This window comes from Pan troglodytes, chromosome 6, assembly GCF_028858775.2.
Source record: "Pan troglodytes isolate AG18354 chromosome 6, NHGRI_mPanTro3-v2.0_pri, whole genome shotgun sequence".
NCBI lineage: Eukaryota > Metazoa > Chordata > Mammalia > Primates > Hominidae > Pan > Pan troglodytes.
In genome coordinates, this window is record NC_072404.2 from 29,622,060 (window position 1) to 29,645,997 (window position 23,938).

The 23,938-nt window shown below is 37.5% G+C and overlaps 1 protein-coding gene and 1 pseudogene across 2 annotated transcripts in view; one reads left to right on the forward strand and one right to left on the reverse strand.

Moving 5' to 3' along the window:
* The window catches only part of STK31 (serine/threonine kinase 31), a 129,782-nt gene that overhangs the window by 91,447 nt on the left and 14,397 nt on the right, over nucleotides 1-23,938 (forward strand). For both annotated transcript variants that reach the window (XM_016945556.4, XM_527691.9), the window contains exon 23: nucleotides 20,971-21,039. In XM_016945556.4, the coding sequence (XP_016801045.3) occupies nucleotides 20,971-21,039 (69 nt within the window). The remainder of the gene's footprint in view (nucleotides 1-20,970; nucleotides 21,040-23,938) is intronic.
* On the reverse strand, nucleotides 16,963-17,433 carry LOC107975601 (translationally-controlled tumor protein-like; annotated as a pseudogene).

Here is a 23,938-nt window from a genome sequence, read left to right on the forward strand (position 1 = left end):
AACGATTGAACTATAAATATAACTCAGTAAGATAGGTGAGTCTTAATATAATTCTGCCAAGAGAAAGAAGCCAGATGATAAGGTTTGGCTGTGTCTCCACCCAAATCTCACATTGAATTGTAATCCCCATGTTTCAAGGGTGGGGTCAGGTGGAGATAATTGAATCATGGGGGCAGTTTCCCCCATGCAGTTCTCGTGGAAGTGAGTAAGTCTCACAAGATCTGATGATTTTATAAGGGGCATTTTCCCTTTTGCTTGGCACTTCTTGCTGCCGCCATGTGAAGAAGAATGTGTTTACTTCCCCTTCTGCCATGATTGTAAGTTTGCTGAGGACTCCCCAGTCATGCTGAACTGTGAGTCAATTAAACCTCTTTCCTTTATAAATTACCCAGTCTTGGGGATGTCTTTATTAGTGGTGTGAGAAGGGACCAATACAGTAAATTGGTACAGAGAGTGGAATGCTGCTGTAAAGATACCCGAAAATGTGGAAGCAGCTTTGGAACTGGGTCATGGGCAGAGGTTGGAGGGCTCAGAAGAGGACAGGAAGATGTGGGAAAGTTTGGAACTTCCTAGAGACTTGTTGAATGGCTTTGAGCAAAATGCTGATAGTGATATGGCCAGTGAAGTCCAGGTTGAGGTGGTCTTACCTGGAGATGAAGAACTTGTTGGAACTAGAATAAACGTGACTCTTGATGTTTTAGCAAAGAGATTGGTGGCATTTTGCCCCTGTCCTAGAGATTGGTGAAACTTTGAACTTGAGAGAGATGATTTAGAGCATCTGGTGGAAGAAATTTCTAAGCAGCAAAGTGTTCAAGAGGTGACTTGGGTGCTTTTAAAAGTGTTGTTTTATGTAATCACAAAGATATGGTTTGGAATTGGAACTTATGTTTAAAAGGGAAGCAGAGCATAAAAGTTAGGAAAATTTGGAGCCTGATGATGTGATAGAAAAGAAAACCCGTTTCTTGGGAGAAACTCAAGCCAGCTGCAGGAATTTGCATAAGTAACAAGTAGCTGAATGTTAATCGCTAGGACAATGGGGAAAGTATCTCCAGGGCATGTCAGAAACCTTCGCAGCAGCCCTTCCCATCACAGGCACAGAGGCCTAGGAGGAAAAAATGGTTTCACGTGCTGGGCCCACGGTCCCCCTGCTGTGTGCAGCCTTGGGACATGGTGCCCTGTGTCCCACCTGCTCCAGTCATGGCTAAAAGGGGCCAAGGTACAGCTCGGGCCATGGCTTTAGAGGGTGCAAGCCCCAAGCCTTGTTAGCTTCCATGTGGTTTGAGCCTGAAGGTGCACAGAAGTCAAGAATGGTGGTTTGGGAACTTCCACCTAGATTTCAGAGGATGTATGGAAATGCCTGGATGTCCAGGCAGAAGTTTTCTGCAGGGGTGGAGCCCTTATGAAGATACTCTATTAAGACAGTGCAAAACGGAAATGAAGGGTTGGAGCTCCCACACAGAGCCCCAACTGGTGTACTGCCTAGTAGAGCTGTGTGAAGAGGGCCACAGTCCTCCAGACCCCAGAATGGTAGATCCACTCACAGATCACACTGTGTGCCTGGAGAGGCAACAGACACTCAATGCCAGCCCATGAAAGCAGCCAGAAGCGGGGCTGTAGCCTGCAAAGCCACTGGGGCAGAGCTGCCCAAGGCTGTGGGAGCCCACCTCTTGCATCAGTGTGACCTGGATGTGAGACATGGAGTCAAAGGAGATCATTTTGGAGCTTTAAGATTTGACTGCCCTGCTGGATTTTGAATTTGCATGAGGCCTGTAGCCCCTTTGTTTTGGCCAATTTCTCCCATTTGGAACAGGTGTATTTACCCAATGCCTGTACCCCATAGTATAAGGAAGTAACTAACTTGCTGTTGATTTTACAGGCTCATAGGCAGAAGGAACTTGCCTTATTTCAGATGAGACTTTGGACTGTGGACTTTTGACTTAATGCTTAAATGAGTTAAAACTTTGGGGGACTGTTGAGAAGGCATGATTGTTTTTGAAATGTGAAGACATGAGATTTGGAAGGGGCCAGGGGTGGAATGATAATGGTTTAGCTGTGTCCCCACCCAAATCTCACCTTGAATTTTAATAATTCCTATGTGTCAAGGGCAGGCCCAGGTGGAGATATTTGAATTATGAGGTGGTTCCCCCATACTGTTCTCATGACTTTAGCCCTATGCCTGCATGTATATTTAAAGTTGTCTGGTTTCATTGAACCAGCACCCTCATGGAAATAAACTAGCATGATTTTCATCAATGCTTCAGTAATCTATTCTTTATATCAGAAGGGTGAAAGTAAACATATCAAGTTTTTTTTTTGTTTCTGGGAGGACTCATAAAATATCCCATAAGTGTGGTAATAGCAGTTTTTATTCCACCTATTTCCTTTAAATGATAGTAAAAAGCTCCATGAGTAAATATATTGTCTGATTTTCTACTCTTATGTATTGTTAAGTCCTTTAAAAACTTTATTTTTAGATTAACTTGTACAATGGACTTTTTTTGTATACATTCTATGAATTTTAACACACCTATAGATTAGTGTAATAACCACTGCCACAGCCAGGATGCAGAACAGTTCCATAACCCTGAAAATTCCTGTGTGCCATCCCTTTGTAGTCACAGCCTCCTCCCAACCCTTAAACGCTGGCAACCACTGACCTTTTATCACTGTGTTTTGTGCTTTTAAGAATGTCTCACACATAGCAATATGAACCTTAAATGTAAATGGGCTAAATGCCCCAATTAAAAGACACAGACTGGCAAATTGGATAAAGAATCAAGACCCATCAATGTGCTGTATTCAGGAGACTCATCTCACATACAAAGACACACATAGGCTCAAAATAAAGGGATGGAGGAATATTTACCAAGATAATGGAAAGCAAAAAAAAAGCAGGGATTGCAATCCTAGTCTCTGATAAAACAGAATTTTAATCAACAAAGATCAAAAAAGTCTAAGAAGGGCATTACATAATGGAAAAGGGATCAACACAACAAGAAGAGCTAACTATCCTAAATATTATATGCACCCAATACAAGAGCACCAAGATTCATAAAGCAAGATCTTAGAGACCTACAAAGAGACTTAGACTCCCACACAATAATAGTGGGAGACTTTAACACCCCACTGTCAATATTAGACAGATCAACGAGACAGAAAATGAACACGGATATTCAGGACTTGAACTCAGCTCTGGACCAAGTGGATCTAATAGACACCTACAGAACTCTCCACCCCAAATCAACAGCGTATACATTCTTTTCAGCACCACATAACACTTATTCTGAAATTGACCACATTATTGGAAGTAAAGCACTCCTCAGCAAATGCAAAAGAATGGAAATCTTAATGGTCTCTCAGACCACAGTGCAATCAAATTAGAACTCAGGATTAAGAAACGAACTCAAAACTGCACAACTACATGGAAACTGAACAACCTGCTCCTGAATGACTACTGGGTAATTAACAAAATTAAGGCAGAAATAAATAAGTTCTTTGAAACCAATGAGAACAAAGACACAACATACCAGAATCTCTGGGACACAGCTAAAGCAGTGTTTAGAGGGAAATTTATAACACTAAATGCCCACAGGAGAAAGCAGGAAAGATCTAAAATCGACACCCTAACATCACAATTAAAAGAGCTACAGAAGCAAGAACAAACAAATTCAAAAGCTAGTAGAAGACAAGAAATAATTAAGATTAGGGCAGAACTGCAGGAGCTAGAGACATGAAAAACCCTTCAAAAAATCAATGAATCCAGGAGCTGGTTTTTGGAAAAGATTAACAAAATAGACCACTAGCCAGACTAATAAAGAAGAATCAAATAGACACAATAAAAAATGATAAAGGGGAAATCACCATTGATCCCACAGAAATCCAAGCTACCGTCACAGAATACAATAAACACCTCTATGCAAATCAACTAGAAAATCTAGAAGAAATGGAAAAATTCCTGGACACATACACCCTCCCAAGACTAAATCAGAAAGTTGAATCCCTGAATAGACCAATAACAAGTTCTGAAATTGAGGCAGTTATTAATAGCCTACCAACCAAAAAAAGTCCAGGACCAGACAGATACACAGCCGAATTCCACCAGAGGTACAAAGAGGAGCTAGTACCATTCTTTCTGAAACTGTTCCAAACAGTAGAAAAAGAGGGAATCCTCCCTAACTCATTTTATGAGGCTGGCATCATCTTGGTACCAAAACGTGCCAGAGACACAACAAAAAAAGAAAATTTCAGGCCAATATCCCTGATGAACATTGATGCAAAAATCCTCAATAAAATACTGGCAAACTGAATTCAGCAGCACATCAAAAAGCTTATCCACGACAATCAAGTCGGCTTCATCCCTGGGATGCAAGGCTGGTTCAATGTATGCAAATCAGTAAACATAATGCATCACATAAACAGAACCAAAAACAAAAACCACATGATTATCTCAATAGATGCAGGAAAAAGCCTTTGATAAAATTCAACACCCTTCATGCTAAAAACTCTCAATAAACTAGGTATTGATGGAATGTATCTCAAAATAATAAAAGGTATTCATGACACACCCACAGCTAATATCTTACTGAATGGACAAAAACTGGAAGCATTCCCTTGAAAACTGGCACAAGACAGGGATGCCCGCTCTTACCACTCCTATTTAACATACTATTGCAAGTTCTGGTCAGGGCAATCAGGCAAGAGAAAGAAAGAGAGGCAGTCAAAGTCTCTCTGTGTGCAGATGACATGATTGTATATTTAGAAAATCCCATCGTCTCAGCCCAAAATCTCCTTAAGCTGATAAGCAACTTCAGCAAAGTCTCAGGATACAAAATCAGTGTGCAAAACTCACAAACATTCTTATACACCAGTAACAAAGAACCAAATCATGAGTGAACTCCCATTCACAATTGCTACAAAGAGAGTAAGATACCTAGGAATACAGCTAGCAAGGGATGTGAAGGACCTCTTCAAGAAGAACTACAAACCACTGCTCAAGGAAATAAGAGAGGACACAAAAAAATGGAAAACAAATTCCATGCTCATGGATAGGGAGAATCAGTATCATGAAAATGGCCATACTACTCAAAGTAATATGTAGATTCAGTGCTATCCCCATCAAGCCACCATTAACTTTCTTCACAGAATTAGAAAAAACTACTTTAAATTTCATGTGGAACCAAAAAGCCCATATAGCCAAGACAATCCTAAGCAAAAAGAACAAAGCTGGAGGCATCATGCTACCTGACTTCAAACTATAGTACAAGGCTACAGTAACCAAAATAGCATGGTACCAGTACCAAAATAGATATATAGACCAATGGAACAAAACAGAGGCCACAGAAGTAATGCCTCAGAAGTATCTACAACCATCTGATCTTTGACAAACCTGACAGAAGCAAGCAATGGGGAAAGGATTCCCTATTTAATAAATGGTGTTGGGAAAACTGGCTAGCCATATGCAGAAAACTGAAACTGGACCCCTTCCTTACACCTTACACAAAAGTTAACTCAAGATGCATTAAAGACTTAAGACCTAAAACCATAAAAACCCTAGAAGAAAACCTAGGTAATACCATTTAGGACATAGGCATGGGCAAAGACTTCATGACTAAAACACCAAAAGCACTGGCAACAAATGCCAGAATTGACAAATGGGATCTAATTAAACTAAAGAGCTTCTGCACAGCAAAATAAACTATCATCAGAGTGAACAGGTAATCTACAGAATGGGAGAAAATTTTTGCAATCTACCCATCTGACAAAGGTCTAGTATCCATAATCTACAAAGAACTGAAGCACATTTACAAAAAGAAAACAACCCCATCAAAAAGTGGGCAAAGGATATAAACCGACACTTCTCAAAAGAAGACATTTATGTGGCCAACAAGCATATGAAAAAAAGCTCATCATCACTGGTCATTAGAGAAATGTAAATCAAAACCACGATGAGATACCATCTCATGCCACTTAGAATGGCAGTCTTTGAAAAGTCAGGAAACAATAGATGCTGGAGAGGATGTGGAGAAATAGGAACGCTTTACATTGTTGGTGGGAGTGTAAATTAGTTTGGCCATTATGGAAAATAGTGTAGCGATTCCTCACGCATCTAGAACCAGAAATACCATTTGACCCAGCAATCGCATTACTGGGTATATACCCAAAGGATTATAAATCATTGTACTATAAAGACATGCACACTTAAGTTTGTTGCAGCACTGTTCACAATAGCAAAGACTTGGAACCAACCCAAATGCCCATCAGTGATAGACTGGATAAAGAAAATGTGGCACATATACACCATGCAATACTGTGCAGCCTTAAAAAATGATGAGTTCATATCCTTTGCAGGGACATGGATGAAGGTGGAAGCCATCATTCTCAGCAAATTAACACAGGAACAGAAAACCAAATACCACATGTTCTCACTCATAAGTGAACATGTTCTCACTCATAAGTTGAACAATGAGAACATATGGACACAGGGAGGGGAACATCACACAGTGGGGCCTGTTGGGGAGTGGGGGTCTAGGGGAGGGATAGCATTAGGAGAAATACCTAATGTAGATTATGGTTTGATGGGTGCAGCAAACCACCATGGCACGTGTATACCTATGTAGCAAGCCTGCACGTTCTTCACGTGTATCCCAGAGCTTAAAGTATATAAAAAAAAGAAAAAATAGAAAAAAATATAAAATAAAAATAATATCATATTAGTGGTATCATACAGTATATAATTTTGTGAGTCTAGCTTCTTTCATTCAGCATGTGAATCATTTGTGATTCACTCAAGTTATCTAATGTAGTTTTTCCCTTTTTTGTTTCTGAATAGTGCTCTGTTGTATGTACATACCAAATTTGTTTGTTCACCTGTTGCGGAACATTTGCATTGTTTCCAGTGTTTGACTATTGCAGATAAAGCTACTGTGAACATGTGTGTATAGGTTTTTATGTGAACGTAAGTTTTTGTTTCTCTATGGTAATTACCCAGGAGTGAAATTTCTGGGTCAGATTGTAATCGTATGTGTTATTCTTTAAGGACCTGCCAAACTGTTTTCCAGAGTGGCTGTACTGTTTTTGATTTTCACCTGCAATATATGAAAGTTTCAGTTCAGCATCATTGTCGGCACCTCGTGTTGTTATTATCTTCTATTTTAGCCGTTCTCATAGGTGTGTGGTAGTGTTTCATTGTGGTTTTAATTTCTCTAATAGATAATGATGTTGAGCATCTTTTAGTTTATTTATTATTGGCTTTCTGTATTTTCTTTGGTGAAGTGTCTGTCTTTTGCCTGTTTTTTAATTGGATTTTTGTTTTATTGCTGTAGAGTTTTGGGCATTCATAAATATATTCTAGATACAAGTCCTTTATCAGATGTCATTTGCAATGATTTTTTCTGGCCTGTAGCTTTTCATTTTCTTTTCAGTGTCTTTTGCAGAGAAAAGGGTTTTAATTTTGAAGTTTAATTTATTATTGTTTTCTTTTTATGTATCATGCTTTTAGTGTTGTGTATAAGAACTCTTCGCATAACCCAAAGACTTGAATATTTTTTCTTATATTTTCTTCTAAAAGCTCTATAGTTGTATGGTTTACATTTAGAGCTGAGATCTCTTTGGATGTAATTTTTGTGTAAGGTGGGAGGTTTATGTCAGGGTTCATGTTTTTGCATATGGATGTCCAATTTTACAACACCATTTTTTTTAAAAGAGTGTTATTTTCTGTTGAATTGTCTTTGTATCTTTGTCAGAAATAAATCGGCCATTTTTGTGTGAGTCTGTTTGTGGACTCTTTCTGCTGTTGATCTGTGTGTCTATCCATTTACCAACATCATACTGTCTTGGTTACTGTATCTTTATAGTATGTCTTAAAATTGGGTAGTATGATTCTTTTTCAGATTTTAGCTATTCAGCTATCTTTTCTTTTTTGTATATATTTTATTTTATATTTTACATCTTACCTTATTTTATTTTATTGAGACGTGTAAGGTCAGCCGAGAGAAAGGAAAAATAGACCTAAAGTCAGGAGCGTAAGTTTATTGAACCTGAGGGGCTGCTTCACCTCACTCAGAGGAGGCAGCCCTGAGTTTACAAAATGAGGGGTTTATATTGGAGAAGGGAGTTCGAGGGAGTTCTTTGGTGTGGCCGCATTCCAGGGTTGTTTGCTGGTTAATTTTGTCACATATCACCTTGTGACATTTGTGGTAGCAGAACTTACAGGAAGGTGTAGGTAAAGTTTGTTTATGCTTCCAACGACCTTCCCCTGTGCGGTCCAGATGGTTCGTAATTGGGGTTTGTTTATCGCAGCAAGGTCTGATAAGTGAAGTCTGCTGGCTTCACTGTGGTGCCTAGATAAGGGCTTAGAAATGTAAAGAGGCTTGGGGGAAGGGTGGGCAGCATGGAGACGTTTGAGGGGAGCGCCAAGAAGCTTTATGGGGCAGTTTGTCTTTAAGACGCAGTCTCACTCTGTCACCCAGGCTGGAGTGTACTGGCACAATCTTGGCTCACTGCAACCTCTGCCTCCCGGGTTCAAACGATTCTTGTGCCTCAGCGTCCCGAGGAGCTGGGATTATAGGCACCCGCCACCACACTCGGCTAATTTTTGTATTTTTAGTAGAGATGAGGTTTCACCATGTTGACCAGGCTGGTCTCGAACTCCTGACCTCAAGTGATCCACCTGCCTTGGCCTCCCAAAGTGCTGGGATTACAGGAGTGAGCCACTGCGCCTGGCTGCTTTTCCATGTATATTTTACAAACAGCTTGTCTGTGTGCACAAAAGCCCTGCTGTGATTTTGATTGGAATTGCATTAAATCTGTAGATCAATATGGGGAGAATTGACATCTTTACTACATTGAGCCTTTAATTTGTGAACTCCATTTATTTAAATTTTCTCTGGTTTCTTTTATCAACGTTTTGTTATTTTGGGCTTACAGATTCTATACATGTGTTGTTAGATTTATACCTAAGAATTTCATGTTTGGAAGCTATTGTGTTTTTAAAAAATTTTTGTTTTCTAGTTGGTCAAGTTCTTTTTTACAACAGTATTTTTTTGATAGTAAAGTTAGTTTGGTACGAAAGGCTGTGTATACTTTGACCTTCCTCCTCAAAGAATTGGGCAATTTATTATGAAAGCACATAGTGTAAAATATATAAAAGGGCAAAAAGTCAAGATCCAAGGGCTGTGCTTAAAAAGGTAATATTCAGAGTTAAACTGGAAGCATTATCAAAAGATTTTATTTACAAGGCCATGAAGGGATTACTGTCACTTTGTCTTTAAAAAATTTTAGAAATAGCAATAATAAAAAAGTAATAGTTTGATAGCAAAGCTCTAGAATACTAAGTAGATATTTTGGGCATATCAAAGATACTGTGGTTTTAGATCATTTTTCTTATGAGATCCAGATTAAATGAAGTGTTCTGAAGACTGCCTACAGAAAATTCAAAACAATGGACAATTCAAGTGTTGTGGGTTATTACCTTCAGTAATAAACCATATCTTTTTTTAAACGTTTAAATTAGGTTTGGGGGTACATATGCAGGTTTGTTATATAGATAAACTCGTGCCACAGGGGCTTGTTGTACAGATTATTTTGTCACCCAGATACTAAGCCTAGTACCCAATAGTTATTTTTTCTGCCCCTCTCCCTCCTCCTACCCTCTGCCCTTAAGTAGGCCCCGTGTCTGTTGTTCCCTTCTTTGTGTTCATGAGTTCTCAACATTTAGTGAGAACACACAGTATTTGGTTTTCTATATCTTTTAACTGAAATACATGGACTATAGTTTTATCATGACACCATTTGTATTAAGGTTCTTCACTATAGTTTTAGGTTATTATGGAAATCTTAAAGGTGTTTTCTAGAAGCCAGTTTTTAAAAAGTATAACAGTTCTGTCTGATGTTACATTGAAAAAGAATTGTGTTTTTGTGTGTGTTGAGGAGTACTGCTGTGAAGAAGTTGAATATAAAGAAGTGAATGGCCCCCTTTCTTTATTTTTATTTATTTATTTATTTTTAAGAGATGGGGTCTCACTATATTGCTCAGGCTGGTCTCAAACTCCTGAGCTCAAGCGATCTTCCCACCTCGACCTCCCAAAGTGCTGGGATTACAGGCATGAGCTACCATGTCTGTCCCCCTTTTATTTATTCAGAGACACATTTTCAGTGTTGCTTTCCCTAAAATGCATTTTTTCCTGCTTTATTTTTCTGTTACCATATTATACACTTATTTATCTTTATTATTGTCTGCTTCTACCACTCGAGTGGAAGCTTTTTGGGAGTAGCTTATCTATCTTGTTTGCCACTATATCCTCAAATGCCTAGAACTGAGCCTGGTGCAAAGTGGGCACTCAAATATTAGTTGAATGAATGTTTAAATTTTAGCCACAGTTATATGCTGAAGTATTAGGCTTTAAAAAATAGTTCCATGTTTTTTTCCTGAGTTCATTTACTTACCTCTCATTTATGGCCCCATGTACATCATTTTATTCTTTAAAACCTTGCATGAAGATTTTATTCCGACTCTTAATATATTTCTAGGAGATGTTAGTGGTCATACTGATCACCCAGTGAACCTAACTTTGCATTTCTGGACCTTCTTAATAACGTGAGACCCAAACCTTTATGTAATTTCAGTCACTTCCCCAAACCAGGATTTTGTGAATCTCTACAATTGTTATTTTTCAAACGTAATAGAATCCAATCCATTATATTTTTCTCCTAACAGGATTTCCTGTCCTCTCATTTACTGTGTCTGCTAATCTTAAATCTCCAGTGTGTTTATTTACTGTCTCTCTTTTCTTCCAGTTTATCAGCAACCTTCTAGCTTTTTTCTTTATTTACTCAGCCTTGGACCCTATCATACAATTCCCAGACTATGCCTTATATTCCCATTTACTCCTGTTCTTCTGTTTAGTCTTTTTGGAAAAAACTCAATTTTAGATAAGCTATGGCCTGCCATTTGTGAGTAAAAAATTCTTTCTCATTTCTCTCTCTCTCTTTTTTTTTTTTTTTTTGAGATGGAGTCTTGCTCTGTCGCCCAGGCTAGAGTGCAGTGGTGTGATTTCGGCTCACTGCAACCTCTGCCTCCTAGGTTCAAGCGATTCTCCTGTCTCAGCCTCCTGAGTAGCTGGGATTACAGGCGCACGCTGCCATGCCTGGCTAATTTTTTGTGTTTTAGTAGAGATGGGGTTTCACCATCTTGCTCGGGCTGGTCTCGAACTCCTGAGCTCAGGCAGTCCACCTGCCTCGGCCTCCCAAAGTGTTAGGATTACAGGCGTGAGCCACCACGCCCAGCCCCATTTCTCCTTTTTAAAAAGTTTTATTTCTATGCGTCAATAACTTTTATAAAGGCATTACATTTTATTTCTTTAACAGAGTGTGACCAAACATATTTGTTTTTATTTTTTATTTTTTTATTTTTTGGAGATGGAGTTTTGCTCTGTCACCTGGGCTGGAGTGCAGTGGCACTATACAGCTCATTGCAGCCTCAATCTGTTGGGCTCAAGTGATCCTCCTGCCTTAGCCCCCTGAGTAGCTGGGACTACAGGTTGTATCACCACTCTTGACTCATTTTTGAGTTTTTTTTGTAAAGATGGGGTTTCACCATGTTGCCCAGCTTGGTCTCAAAATCCTGGGCTCAAGCAATTTGTCCACCTTTGTCTGCCAACATGGTGGGACTACAGGCATGAGCCACTGTGCCCAGCCCATATTTGTTAATTTAAGGACATTATTATGTCTATTTATAACATGATGGTAACATCCTCCCTTGGTGAGAGCACATAGAACATGTTTGGAACTAACTGCTTTAGAAAGTTTTATCTCATTACACCCTCCTAACAAGCACGTGAGGGAGTACGTTATTATCCGAAGTATAGATATGAGAATTTTGTGTGTCAGAGAGGAAGTACCTGAGTGATGCCCCATTTCAGAATTTTAGTGTCTCGAGGCTCCGTGCAAGACCACCTTCTGCCTTCACATCACATATTATTAAGCCTGGAAGGCAGTCTTCACTGAAGCCAATGATGAACAACTGATGAAGGGAACCCAGGGCTGGGAAATAAGTTACCAGTAAATGTCATGGCATTGACCACTATGAAGTCCCTTGTATCGTATTATTCCCCTTTTAGGCATCTTTAGGCTTGTCTCCTATGTGCTGTTTTTTAAGAAGTTCTCTGCTAACAAAGTCTTGCGTGGATGTATTTAATACTTTTGTTTGGAATACAGGTACACTTTTCACACGTGATGCCTGGTTTTCATGTGTAATCCAAAAATAAGAGACAATGGGAAAGTTATGTTCCATATGCTGTCCTTTCTTGAGGACCAGCTCACGTGACTTGTGATAAGCTCCCCCACCTTCTCTGAACCTTAGCAGTGCCTCTCAGGAATATGCTAACTAAGATAAATGGAGGGAAAGGAACATGGGTAGCAGCCCCTTAAAATCTAGAGGTTTTATGATTCTAACGTCATAATCAAGCAGACTGGGGAATAGAACTCATTATTGTAGAATTGAATGTAGGAGGATTAAGAGATACAGGTTGGGCTGGGCGCGGTGGCTCACGCCTGTAATCCCAGCATTTTGGGAGGCCGAGGCGGGTGGATCACGAGGTCAGGAGATAGAGACCATCCTGGTTAACATGGTGAAACCCCGTCTCTACTAAAAGTACAAAAAATTAGCCGGGTGTGTTGGCTGGCACCTGTAGTCCCAGCTACTGGGGAGGCTGAGGCAGGAGAATGGTGTGAACCCGGGAGGCGGAGCTTGCAGTGAGCAGAGATCGCGCCACTGCACTCCAGCCTGGGTGACAGAGCAAGACTCCGTCTCAGAAAAAAAAAAAAAAAAAAAAAAAAAAAGAGAGATACAGGATGGACAGACTCACTAATCTCTTTAGTACCCTTCCCTGTACAGGAATTTCGTGTATTAATATTTCTGAAACTGCTTTGAGAGCCAATCAAGAACCTTAGACTGGTCATTCCTGTCTTATCGGATCCAAATGCAGAGAACTTGGAGGAGGTTCACCTTTCAAAGTTTTTGTTTTTGTTTTTTAAGATAGTCTATTTACCCATATTTTTATTCTTATTCTTTTTAAAATTTCTAATGTTTCAGCATTTCTCCTTTTATCATTTTTATCCTAATAACTTCTTTTGGCCATTCTTTCAAGGTAAGTCTACTGGTGACAAATTTTTAGTGTCCTTTATCTGAGAGCATCTTGATGTCACCTTTATTTCTGAAGAATATTTTCACTGGGAATAGAATTCTGGATTGGTAGTTCTTTTTCTTTTAGCATTTGGAAAAGATTGTGCTACTTTCTTTAGGTGTCCATGGTTTCTGATGAGGAATTCACTGTCATTTGAATCATTTCCTTTATAGGTAATATTACATTTCTCTCTAACCAGTTTCAAGATTTTTGTTTTCTTTAGTTTTAAGTTTATTATGGTATGTAGTGGCATGTGTTTCTTTAAGTTTATTCTGTTTGAGGTTTTCTCAGCTTCAGCTTCTTCAGCCTGTGGGCTTATGTTTTTCAACAAATGTGGGAAGTTCAGCAATTATTTACTCAAATGCATTTTAGCCCCCCATCCTTTCTCCTCTTTTTCTAGGACTCTGATTATACAAATTTTCTGTCTTTTATTGTCTCACAGGTTCTTGGGGCTCTGTTTATCAGGGTGTTTTTTTTTTGTAATGATGGTTGTTCAAATGGGTTATTTTCTATTTTTTCATCTTCAGATTCATTAGTGCTTTCCTGTCATATTTATTCTATCATTCAGTCCACCTAATGAGTTTTAACATTTTTGATTACTGTTTTTCTGTTATAAAATTTCCAATTGATTCTTTTTTATATCTTCTGTCTTCTGTTTCTTTGCTATTTTAAAAATTTAAGTGTGTTTGTAATTGCTCTATGCAGCATTTTTATGATGGCCGTTTTAAAATCCTTCTCAGATAATCACAACATCTGTTCTATTTGGTGTCCGGTGGTTGTCTTTTTCTCAGTCAAGTTGAGATTATTCTGATTCTTGATATAAAGTGATTTTTTATTGTACCCTAAACATTTGGGTTATTATGTTGTGAGACTATGAATCCTTTTTAATATATATATATATATTTTTTGTAGGCAGCCACCCTGTTTAGGTATAGTATGCAGTTCCAGATGGGGTTAGATATGTAGCTCCCCACTGGGCTCTGCTGACATCACCCCAGCAAAAGTGGAATGCCCAGTTGTACTGCCTTACTTCTCCTTGCTGCTGACAGATGGGAGTGTAAATTCAGCACTTTATTGAGTTCTTTTGACACCGGGAGACCAGGAGGAGCAAAGTGTTAGCTATAACTGTTTCACCACCACCTTATTCCACCTTCTTGTGCCTTGTTGCTACCTGGTGAGAGTGGAAGTTTTACTCCCCAGTGGGTCCTGCCAATACCGTGGGGAGTGGGCAATGAAAAGCTGAATGCTGACTCGTACTACTTCACACTGCTTTGTTTCACTTTTTTTGCTGCTGGGTGGGAGTGGAAGTAAGCCCTGTTCTGAGTCCCACTGACAGTATCCCAGACTGTAGAGTGACAGCTAGTGCTGTTTCTCACTGCTGTCTTCTGCCTCTGTTGATGGGTGGAAGTAGAAGTTCAGTTCCCTGTTTGGCTTCATGGATACCATGCTAGTGGAGGAAGCAAAGGGATGACTTCCCATGACTTGTTGCTGCTGGGTAGGGCTGAAAGTCCAGCTCCTCACTCAGCACTACTAATACTACGGATGGGATAGGGGGCAGTTTTTCGTTTGGTGTGTGACTGGAATAGGGTATATTACCTATTACAGTTTTCTGTTCTGCTAGGCCACCCTATTCCCAGTCCTGTGGCTACAGGAAGCAGGCTTTTCTTGGAGCTTTTGTGTGTGTGTGTGTGTGTGTGTGTGTGTGTGTGTGTGTGTGTGCCTGTGTCTGTTGGCATTTCTGGGTGGCAGACTTCTCAAGGACCCCATCAGAGATATAGGGGGGCAAAAAGAAAGCCCAGGGAACTCACCATTATATTGTTCCTCAAGTGGCAAGGTCCTAGCTACTTCACCTTCTTCTTTCTACCTTTTAGGGTTTTCCTGTGTTGTATTATAGCTAGAGTTGTTTGTTTTTTTTAAGAGGAAAGATTGATGTGAAATGTGACTACTCCATCTTGGCTGGAACTCCTTGCATGCTCTTGTACCTTGGGAGCTGAATGCTGTTGCACTGCATTACTTTAATTGAGCCCTTGGTGCTTTCTTTTGGTTCTTTGACCTCCTCACAGCCACCTCATTCTCACATTCCTCTCAACAATTATTTTAAACCTTTTCATCAATTCTCCACTTAAATCCTATCCTCATTCTTCTCAGATGATCTTACTTCTTATTTTACTGAAAAACTTGAGATCATGTTATGTGCTTTTCATCAAATTTGAGCACTTACAAATTACAGTCATCCCTCAGTATACACAGGGAATTGGTTTCAGGACCCCCACATATGCCAAAATCTGCGCAAAGTCCCACTGTGAGTTTTGTGGAACCTGCTAATACGAAAAGTGGACCTTTTATATATGCAGGCTTTATGTCTTATTAATAGTGTATTTTTCCATCCATGTTTGGTTGAAAAAAATCTGCATGTTAGTGGGCCAACACAGTTCAAATCTACATTGTTCAAGGGACTACATTATCTGTTTACCCAGTCTTCTATCTTTGCCTCCTATTTCAGAGAATTAAAGTGCTCCTTCCCCAGTGCAAGTAATTCGGTACTGTAACATACAATATGGGGTTGTAACCTTGGAGCGGTAGGCTACACTGTATAGCCTAGGTGTGTGGTAGGATATATCATCTAGGTTTGTGTAAGTACATTTGTTATGATGTTCACACAAGGATGAAATTGCCTCATGATGCATTTCTGAGAATATATTCCTGTTATGTATTCCTGCTGTTAAACAACACGACTGTTGTTTTGTCAGTTACTGAGAGTTGAAGTCCCTGGCTATAATTGTAGACTTGCCTATTTCTCCTTTCAACTCTATCTTGTGGTTTAAGGTCATCTTGTATAATATGTACATATTTAGGATTGTTATGTCCTCTTAGTAGATTGATACTTTTATCATTATGTAATATCCTTCTTTTTCTGTAGTAATTTTCTTTGCTCTAATGTCTACTTTGTCTGATATTAATACAGCCATTCTTGTGTTTCAACATTAATGTTTGCATGGTATATCTTCTGCCATCCGTTTACTCCAAAGGTACCTACGTTGTTGAATTTGGAGTAAGTTTCTTGTAAATAACATATAGTTGCATTGTTTTTTATTTACTCTTGCTAATCTCTGTCTTTTAATTGGGGTTTTTAGACCATTTACATTTAGGGTAATTATTGATATTTTAGGGCTTAAATCTACCATTGTATTACTGGTTTTGTTTCTTGTTTCTTTTTCTTTTTTTCCCTTCCTGTGTGTTACTTGAAAAAATTTTAAGAGTCCATCTTTTTATATCTATATGTAGAATATATAAAATATATATAATAGATATAAAATATATATTATATATAAAATATAATAGATATAAAATATATATTATATATAAAATATATATAATAGATATAAAATATATATAATATATAAAATATATATAAAATAGATATATATAAAATAGATATAATATATATAAAATTGTTATATAATATATAATATATATTTGTATATAAATATGTATAAATATATATTATATATAAATATGTATAATATATATTTATATATAAATATACATAAAATATATGTATATATGTGTGTGTGTATATATATATACACACACACACACAGTCTACATGATGTCTTATTTTTTTTAAACAACACCTGTACTCCAGATAAATATGGTCAAAATAAATGAAAAACTCAAGATGACATTATTCCCATTTGTCTAAAGGCCGGGTGTTGTGTAGATGATAAGCACCTGCCATTTATGATGACAGGTGATAGATCCAAAGTAATTGCCAGATTCGTTAATTTTTTTCCATTTCTAAATCATCCATAAAGAAAATCACTTATAGGGTCACATCATCCTTACAGTAGTTTAGCAGAGCAACTGTGCCATCTAGATTGATGTTTTCACCAGTAAAGGACTGGTAGTTTTTGAAATTAGCAAATATGTGCTTGATTTGTTCTGCAGCTTCTGCCATAAAAGGTTTTACTCTTTCTGGTCTTCATTCTTCAAGTTTGCCTTTGATTGATTTAATGTAATCTTTCATATACATCTTGTAGGCTTCTTTTATGAAGCCAGCTTGCTGCAAGTGATGGTTCATGACAATATCAATACCAGTGATTACTGTGCTTTCAGTACCTTCACCCTTGGGTCCTTCAGTAGAGGCATTTCCACCAATGAGCAAGTCATCAATATTACCCTATGTCTTACTGACCATCTTCCTCTCCCCCTCCAGGCACAGCCTGTTTGCAGTATCTCAGATCTTGTAATTGTCAGAGATAATCATGATGGTGGCTGGAGGTAGACGATAGCAGTGCTCGCTTATAGCAGAAGCCTGGAGCTTGGAGCAAGTATGGTGCAGTTGGAAAGGCACTCCAGGGAATAGGAAGCATCCAGAAAAGTATATTGTGTTTTTGAGTGTATTGCCTCTTACAGTTTTCCTAGTGGTTGGTTTGGGTATTACAATATACATATGTGGCTTATTACATTCTAGTGATGTCAGCATTTCACCATTTTGAGTGAAGTATAGAAACCTCACTTCCTTTGAGGTTCCTTTATTCTCCCCACTTTTAAATATCATTGTCTTGAGTATCAGATGGTGGTGTAATTTTGGTTTGAATCATCATATATGATTAGAAAACTCATGATGAGAAGGATAGTCTGTGGTATTAGTCATATTTCTGTTTTTTTCCATTGTTATTTCTTCCTTCCTGATGCTCCAAGACTCCTTTAAAAAATTATTTTCTTTTTGTTTGAAGTACTTCCTTTAGCCACTCTTTAAGATTGTGTCTAGTGACAAATTCTTTCGTTTTCCCTTATTTGAGAACATCTTGATTTCACTTTCATTACTGATGGATAGTTTTACTGGACATAGAATTTGTGGTGGTTGAGAGTTATTTTCTTTTAAAAGTTGAAAAATGTGCTACTTCCTTCGGTCTCCATAATTTCATATGATAAACGTTTATCATACAAGGTAGTATTTCTTATAGGTAGTGTTTTATTTCTCTCTGGTTGCTTTCAAGATTTTTTCTTTGTCTTTAGTTTTCCCAAACATCTTTTTTCATTCTTTTCTTTTTTTTTTTTTAAGATTTTTTTCTATTTGGGGTTTGCACATCTTCTTTAATTTTCTTCAGAATTTGGGAACTTTTCAACCATTATTTTCTTAGACTTTTTTTAATTAAATTTCTCTAGATTTAGGGAGAACAAGTGCAGTTTTGTTACACAGGTATATTGTTTAATGGTGAAGTCTGGGCTTTTAGTGTAATTTTGAACAGTGTACATTGTACTCATTAAGTAATTTCTCATACCCCACCCCTTTCCCACCCTCCCACCTTTTCGAATCTTCATTGACTTTTATTCGACATTCTGTGTCCATATGCACATTTTATTTAGCTCCTACTTATAAGTGAGAAAATGCAGTATTGGGCTTTCTGATTTTGAGTTGTTTCACTTAAGATAATGGCTTCCGATTCCATCCATGTTGCTGCAAAAGATATGATTTTATTCTTTTTTATTGCTGAATATTCTGTTGTATGCATGTGTGTGTACATATGTATGTATGTGTATATGTGTACTCACACACATACATACACACCACCGTTTCTTTACTCACTCATCTGTAGTCACTATTTTAAAATACTCCTTTAGCCCCATTATTTTTTTCCTTTTCTTCTGAGACTCTGAAAGTTGGATCTTTTGTTATTGTCTCACAGGTCCTTGAGGCTCTCTGTTCTTTTTTTTTTTTTTTTTTTGTCTGTTTTCTCTCTGATCAGGCTGAGCAAATTGTATTGATCTGTTCTGAAGTTCACTGATTTTGTCTTCTGTCATTTCTGTCATTTCAATTTATCCCATCCAGTTTTAAGATTTTGGTTATAGTACTTTGTAGTTCCGTAACTTTCATGTGATTATTTTTAATAACTTTTTTCTTTGCTGAAATTTCTTTTTATTTACCTTAGAGAAATTATAATTGTTTGTTGAAGCATTTTATGACCATTGCTTGAAAGTTCTTGTCAGATAATTATGTGATTCATCGTGGTGTTGATTGCAGTTTCTCGTTGAAGTTGTGGTTTTCCTGGTACTTTGTATGACAAGTGATTTTTAATTTTATCTTGGACATTTTGGACACTATTTTAATAGATTCTGGGTCCTACTGAAAATTTTATTTTAGCAGTCAGTCACCTTGTTTAGGTTTAAACAGAGGTCCTGGACTACTTTTTGAACTGTGGTTTTAACGACAATCTAATTTTCAGAAACTTTTCAGTTATATTTTGATCTGCTTGAGTTGTTGCGTGCTGCTGGGCCTCCAGTGGTCCCTGCTGATGGTGTTTGAGGGAATGAAAGGAACTTTTCAAGGCTGAACTGCCTGGTGCTTCTAAGTATGGGAATGGAGACCCTGGTCTATGGGATGAAGCTTCTTGAGCTGGGTGCTAGTTGTGGCAGGATCTCTCCTTTCCTATGACAGATGCAGAATACCTCCAGAACCATCCCTTGTTATGGTGGGATCCCCCTACTTATGGGTGTCAGAGTGTATTTACTGGACCAGCTGCTTGTGGTGTGGTTTTCCTTTGTTGGTGCCTGTGGCCTCGTTGGTGTCTCAGGTGGTGCTGCTGCTGAGGATGGTGAATGCTTCCCCTGGCTGCTTATTGACAGGGAGGTTTCCAGTTGAACCTTCTTGCTGTTTCTTCTGGCCTCACATGGTGGTGTTGATGGCAATCCTATTAAATTCAAGAGAAGAATGAATCTACCTGGGCTGCTTTCTGTTGCAGGCTTAGGAGTTGGGAAACATCAGATCTGGCTCACTTTTTTTTTTTTTTTTTTTTTTCAGTTGGGAGGGTTATAGGACAACCTGTTACTATGTTGTTCCTCTAGTCCTGGGGTCTTCAACTAGTTTTTCTTCCTTTTTTAAACCTTTCAGTGTTTTCCTTTGGTTATATTTTATGGTATTTTCAGGTTTTATAATTGTACTTAATGGAGAGGAACAGGAAGAGACCAAAAGCCCTTTTGCTCATTTTTTAATTGCAATGGGTGGAACTTATTTGGATCTGGATTTAAATAAACTAAAAAAGTAAACTAATTTGATATGAGATTACTCAAATTTTGAAAGCTAGGTATTTTGTATAAAAGTATTTTTACTATAATGATATGATTGTGTAAAAATAAAAGACTGTCTCTTAGAGATATGTACTAAGATATTTATAGGTGAAATTATGAAATACATAGGATTTGCCTCAAAGATAATATATATGCGTTTGTTCATAGGGTAAGAGTGGTCATTGGCTGATGGTTGTTAGGGCTAGGGGATGAATATGTGGGACTCAGAATACCTTTGTGTATGTAAAAAATTCTCCATGTTTTTAAATTAAATTTAATTTATTTATTTTTTGCATCCCCCTTATTTCTGAAGTTTTTTTTTAAGTTTAGCTTATATTTCTTGAACAAAGTTTAGATATTATGGTAGAAAGAAACTTGCCTGATTTATTTTCTTTGTACCTAATTTTTGAGTATTGGTGAGGCTAACATGATATAGGCTACCAAGTTCTAACACATTTTCTTATAAGGTGAGGAAATATTAAAGTGTTCATAGTGTGTACATCCCCTCTGATCGGTGCTTTAGGAGCCCCAGGAACCATTTGGTTGCTTGTGAACAAGTAATTACAATGAAAGTGCTTTTACCCTGTAAGAGAGTTAATGTGCTTTCTTTAAGTAAGCTCTTTTCTAGTCACCAGGATCTGAAGTTCCAGAGTTGACTCTTCTATAGATCGGTGTATTAATACATTGGACATTTATTCATTCTTACTTTCTTTCACAGCTTTCTGTTCAAAATCAGGAGTTTGAGATAAATAAAGATGGAATCCCGAAAGTGGATCAGTTTCATCTGGTATGTGACCTTTTTGACATTTACTGGTTTGAAACACATGCAGTAATATAAACTTAGATATCTGACTGAAAGTTGTCCTCCAGTTTTTCTAAGAATCCAAATTAACATTTGCAATAAATGAAGTATTGGAAAAAATTCAGGTGCCCTACTTAATACAACTTAATTAATACACCAGTGTTACTCTGCTGGGTTGTTTGTCACACAGATTATATAAATAATCTAACAATTAGGGAAGAATATTGTTTACTATGTGTTTCAAGATCATATTATAGTAAAATAATGTTTTATTATAACTTAGTTTTTTGTAAGTACCTAACTATATCTTTGTCATTCACATATGTATTCAGCCAACATATTTTGAGTAGCTATTTCTGTGATAGGAATTGAACCAGGTGCTAGGATTACAAGGATTGTGGCATTGAGAATGAAATTAATAATTTAGAAATGTGAACAAGTAAGTAATTAACATCTATAAGTTGAGTAATTAGCAAGTACTTTGGGGGTACTCCATTTACCCTGATTTGATTATTACACATCATATGCTTGTATTAAAATATCTCATGTACTTCGTAAGTGTGCCCATAAAGATTTAAAAATAATGAAGCCCCTAAAAAAAGTACTTGGGGGGAAGCTGATTTTTAGTTCTGCAAAGAAAGGGGGAATTCAGTATGACTAGATATAAAGAGGATAAATATGACAGTAAATGAGTCTATAAGAGTGTAATGATCAGACTCTGGAAGTTCTTAGCTATTTTGAGTTAAGATTACAATGAAAGAGTACGTATAATTTTGTTAAACTCAGTAGTTCCTTATTTGACCACACAAATATTGTATAATACCTTCTAATGTCCCACGAAATCATTTTAAAAAAACATACCTTAGAAATCATATTAAGGAGCTTTGCCACACTTCTTGGGTAGTAGTAAAAAGCATTTCAGACAACTTTTGTGAGATTATAAAACTTTGTGTTACACTTCCTGATTATCTCTGTGGAAGGGGATAACAAAGAAGGTTGACTATGATTTACAGTTTTGAAAAGGCTATGATAAAAATTTATTGCTATTAGATAGAAAAATACCAGAAATGCTGTATTAGAGGTTACAACTTCACCAAAAGTGCACATCCAGAACCCTTGCTTTCAGGTTTGATAGAAAAATTACCTTGTACCAAGTTATCCTGAAATTTAGTTTAAACTTAAAACTTATATTACAGTTTCGTGAGTCAGGAATCTGGACACAGCTTATTTGGGATTTCTGCTTCATTGAATTTAAGGTTGCAGTTAAGATGTTGGCTGGGCTACAGTCATCTTAAAGCTCGATTGGAGATGAATATGCCTCTAACCTCACATGTTTGTTCATAGGATTCTGTTTCTTTCAGTTTATTAGAATGAGGACCTCAGTTGTTCTCTAGTTGTTGGCCAGAGGTTGCCCTCAATCCTTTGCCCTGTTTCCATCATGGCAGCGTGTTTCATTGAAATGTATATGCAGAGAAGGCAGTAGACTCTGTTCACTAAGACAGAAGTCATAGTTTTTCATAGCAAAATCATATAAGTGATATCCCATAGTTTTTGATAGTATTCTCTCTGAAGCAATTCTCTAGGTCCAAGAGGAAAGAATTATGTAAAGTTATGAATAACAGAAGGTTGGGGTCCTGGGGCAATCTTAGAAGTCTGCTTACTCTAAAATGTAATCTGGCCGGGCATGGTGGCTCACGCCTGTAATCCCAGCACTTTGGGAGGCCGAGGTGGGCAGATCAACTGAGGTCAGAAGTTCAGGACCAGCCTGCCCAACATGGTGAAACCCTGTCTGTACTAAAAATACAAAAAAATTAGCTGGATGTGCTGGCGGGTGCCTGTAGTCCCAGCTACTTGGGAATCTGAGGCAGGAGAATCACTTGAACCTGGGAGGCAGAGGTTGCAGTGAGCCGAGATTGTGCCATTGCACTCCAGCCTGGGCGACAGAACAAGACTTTGTCTCAAATAATAATAATAATAATAATAATCTGCCTGTAATCTGCAAGTAATCATGCCTTGCTAGGCATGCAGCTAGGTATATGTATAATGAAAGTAAATGTAAATACACAGTCCCCGTTTAATGTGGGTAGCTACTCATGGATTCAAGGATTGTGGCATTGAAAATGAGATTAATAATTTAGAAATTTGAACAAGTAAGCAAGATTTATAAATTGAGTAATAAGCAAGTTCAAATTATAAAAATCTTGGCTTGTATAGTATTTGCTTCTGTGATCTGAGTCAGTTATTAGTGCTGGGAATGGAATTACCTTTACCTACATTTTGTGTTCACACATAGCTGCAAAACAAGTCAAGGCTCTGTAGTCAGCACCTTACAGATACCATACCACAAATGGAGAAGAATATAAATGTATGGAACCATGTAGTTGAGAGAGTTATTAGAGGATAATTAATACACCCTTCTCATCCTTCAGAATCCCTCCAATAATATCCCCAACAGATGGCCTTCAGCCTCTGCTAAAGTAGAGTAATGCTGATTTTGGTAGTTTGTGTCTAAAAGTTGGTCCATTCCATTTGAGTTATCTAGCTTGTTGGCATACAGTTGTACATATTTTCTTTATAATTATTTTTATTTCTCTAAGTTCAGTAGTGTCCCCTTTTTCATTTCAGATTCTGGCAGTTTCAGTCTTCTCTCTTTTTTTTCTTCGTTAGTCCAAATAAGTTTAAATACCTAGCTTTTGGTTTTATTAATTTTTCTGTATTGTTTTTCTGTTGTCTATTTTCTTACTTTCTAATCTTTATTATTTCTATCCTTCTGCTTGCTTTAGATTTAGTTTACAACATATATTACACAGTTATCACACCTTATAAAATTAACAAATTGTAATATTATATTTAAATTTCCCTAATTGTCTTAAATATATTTTAA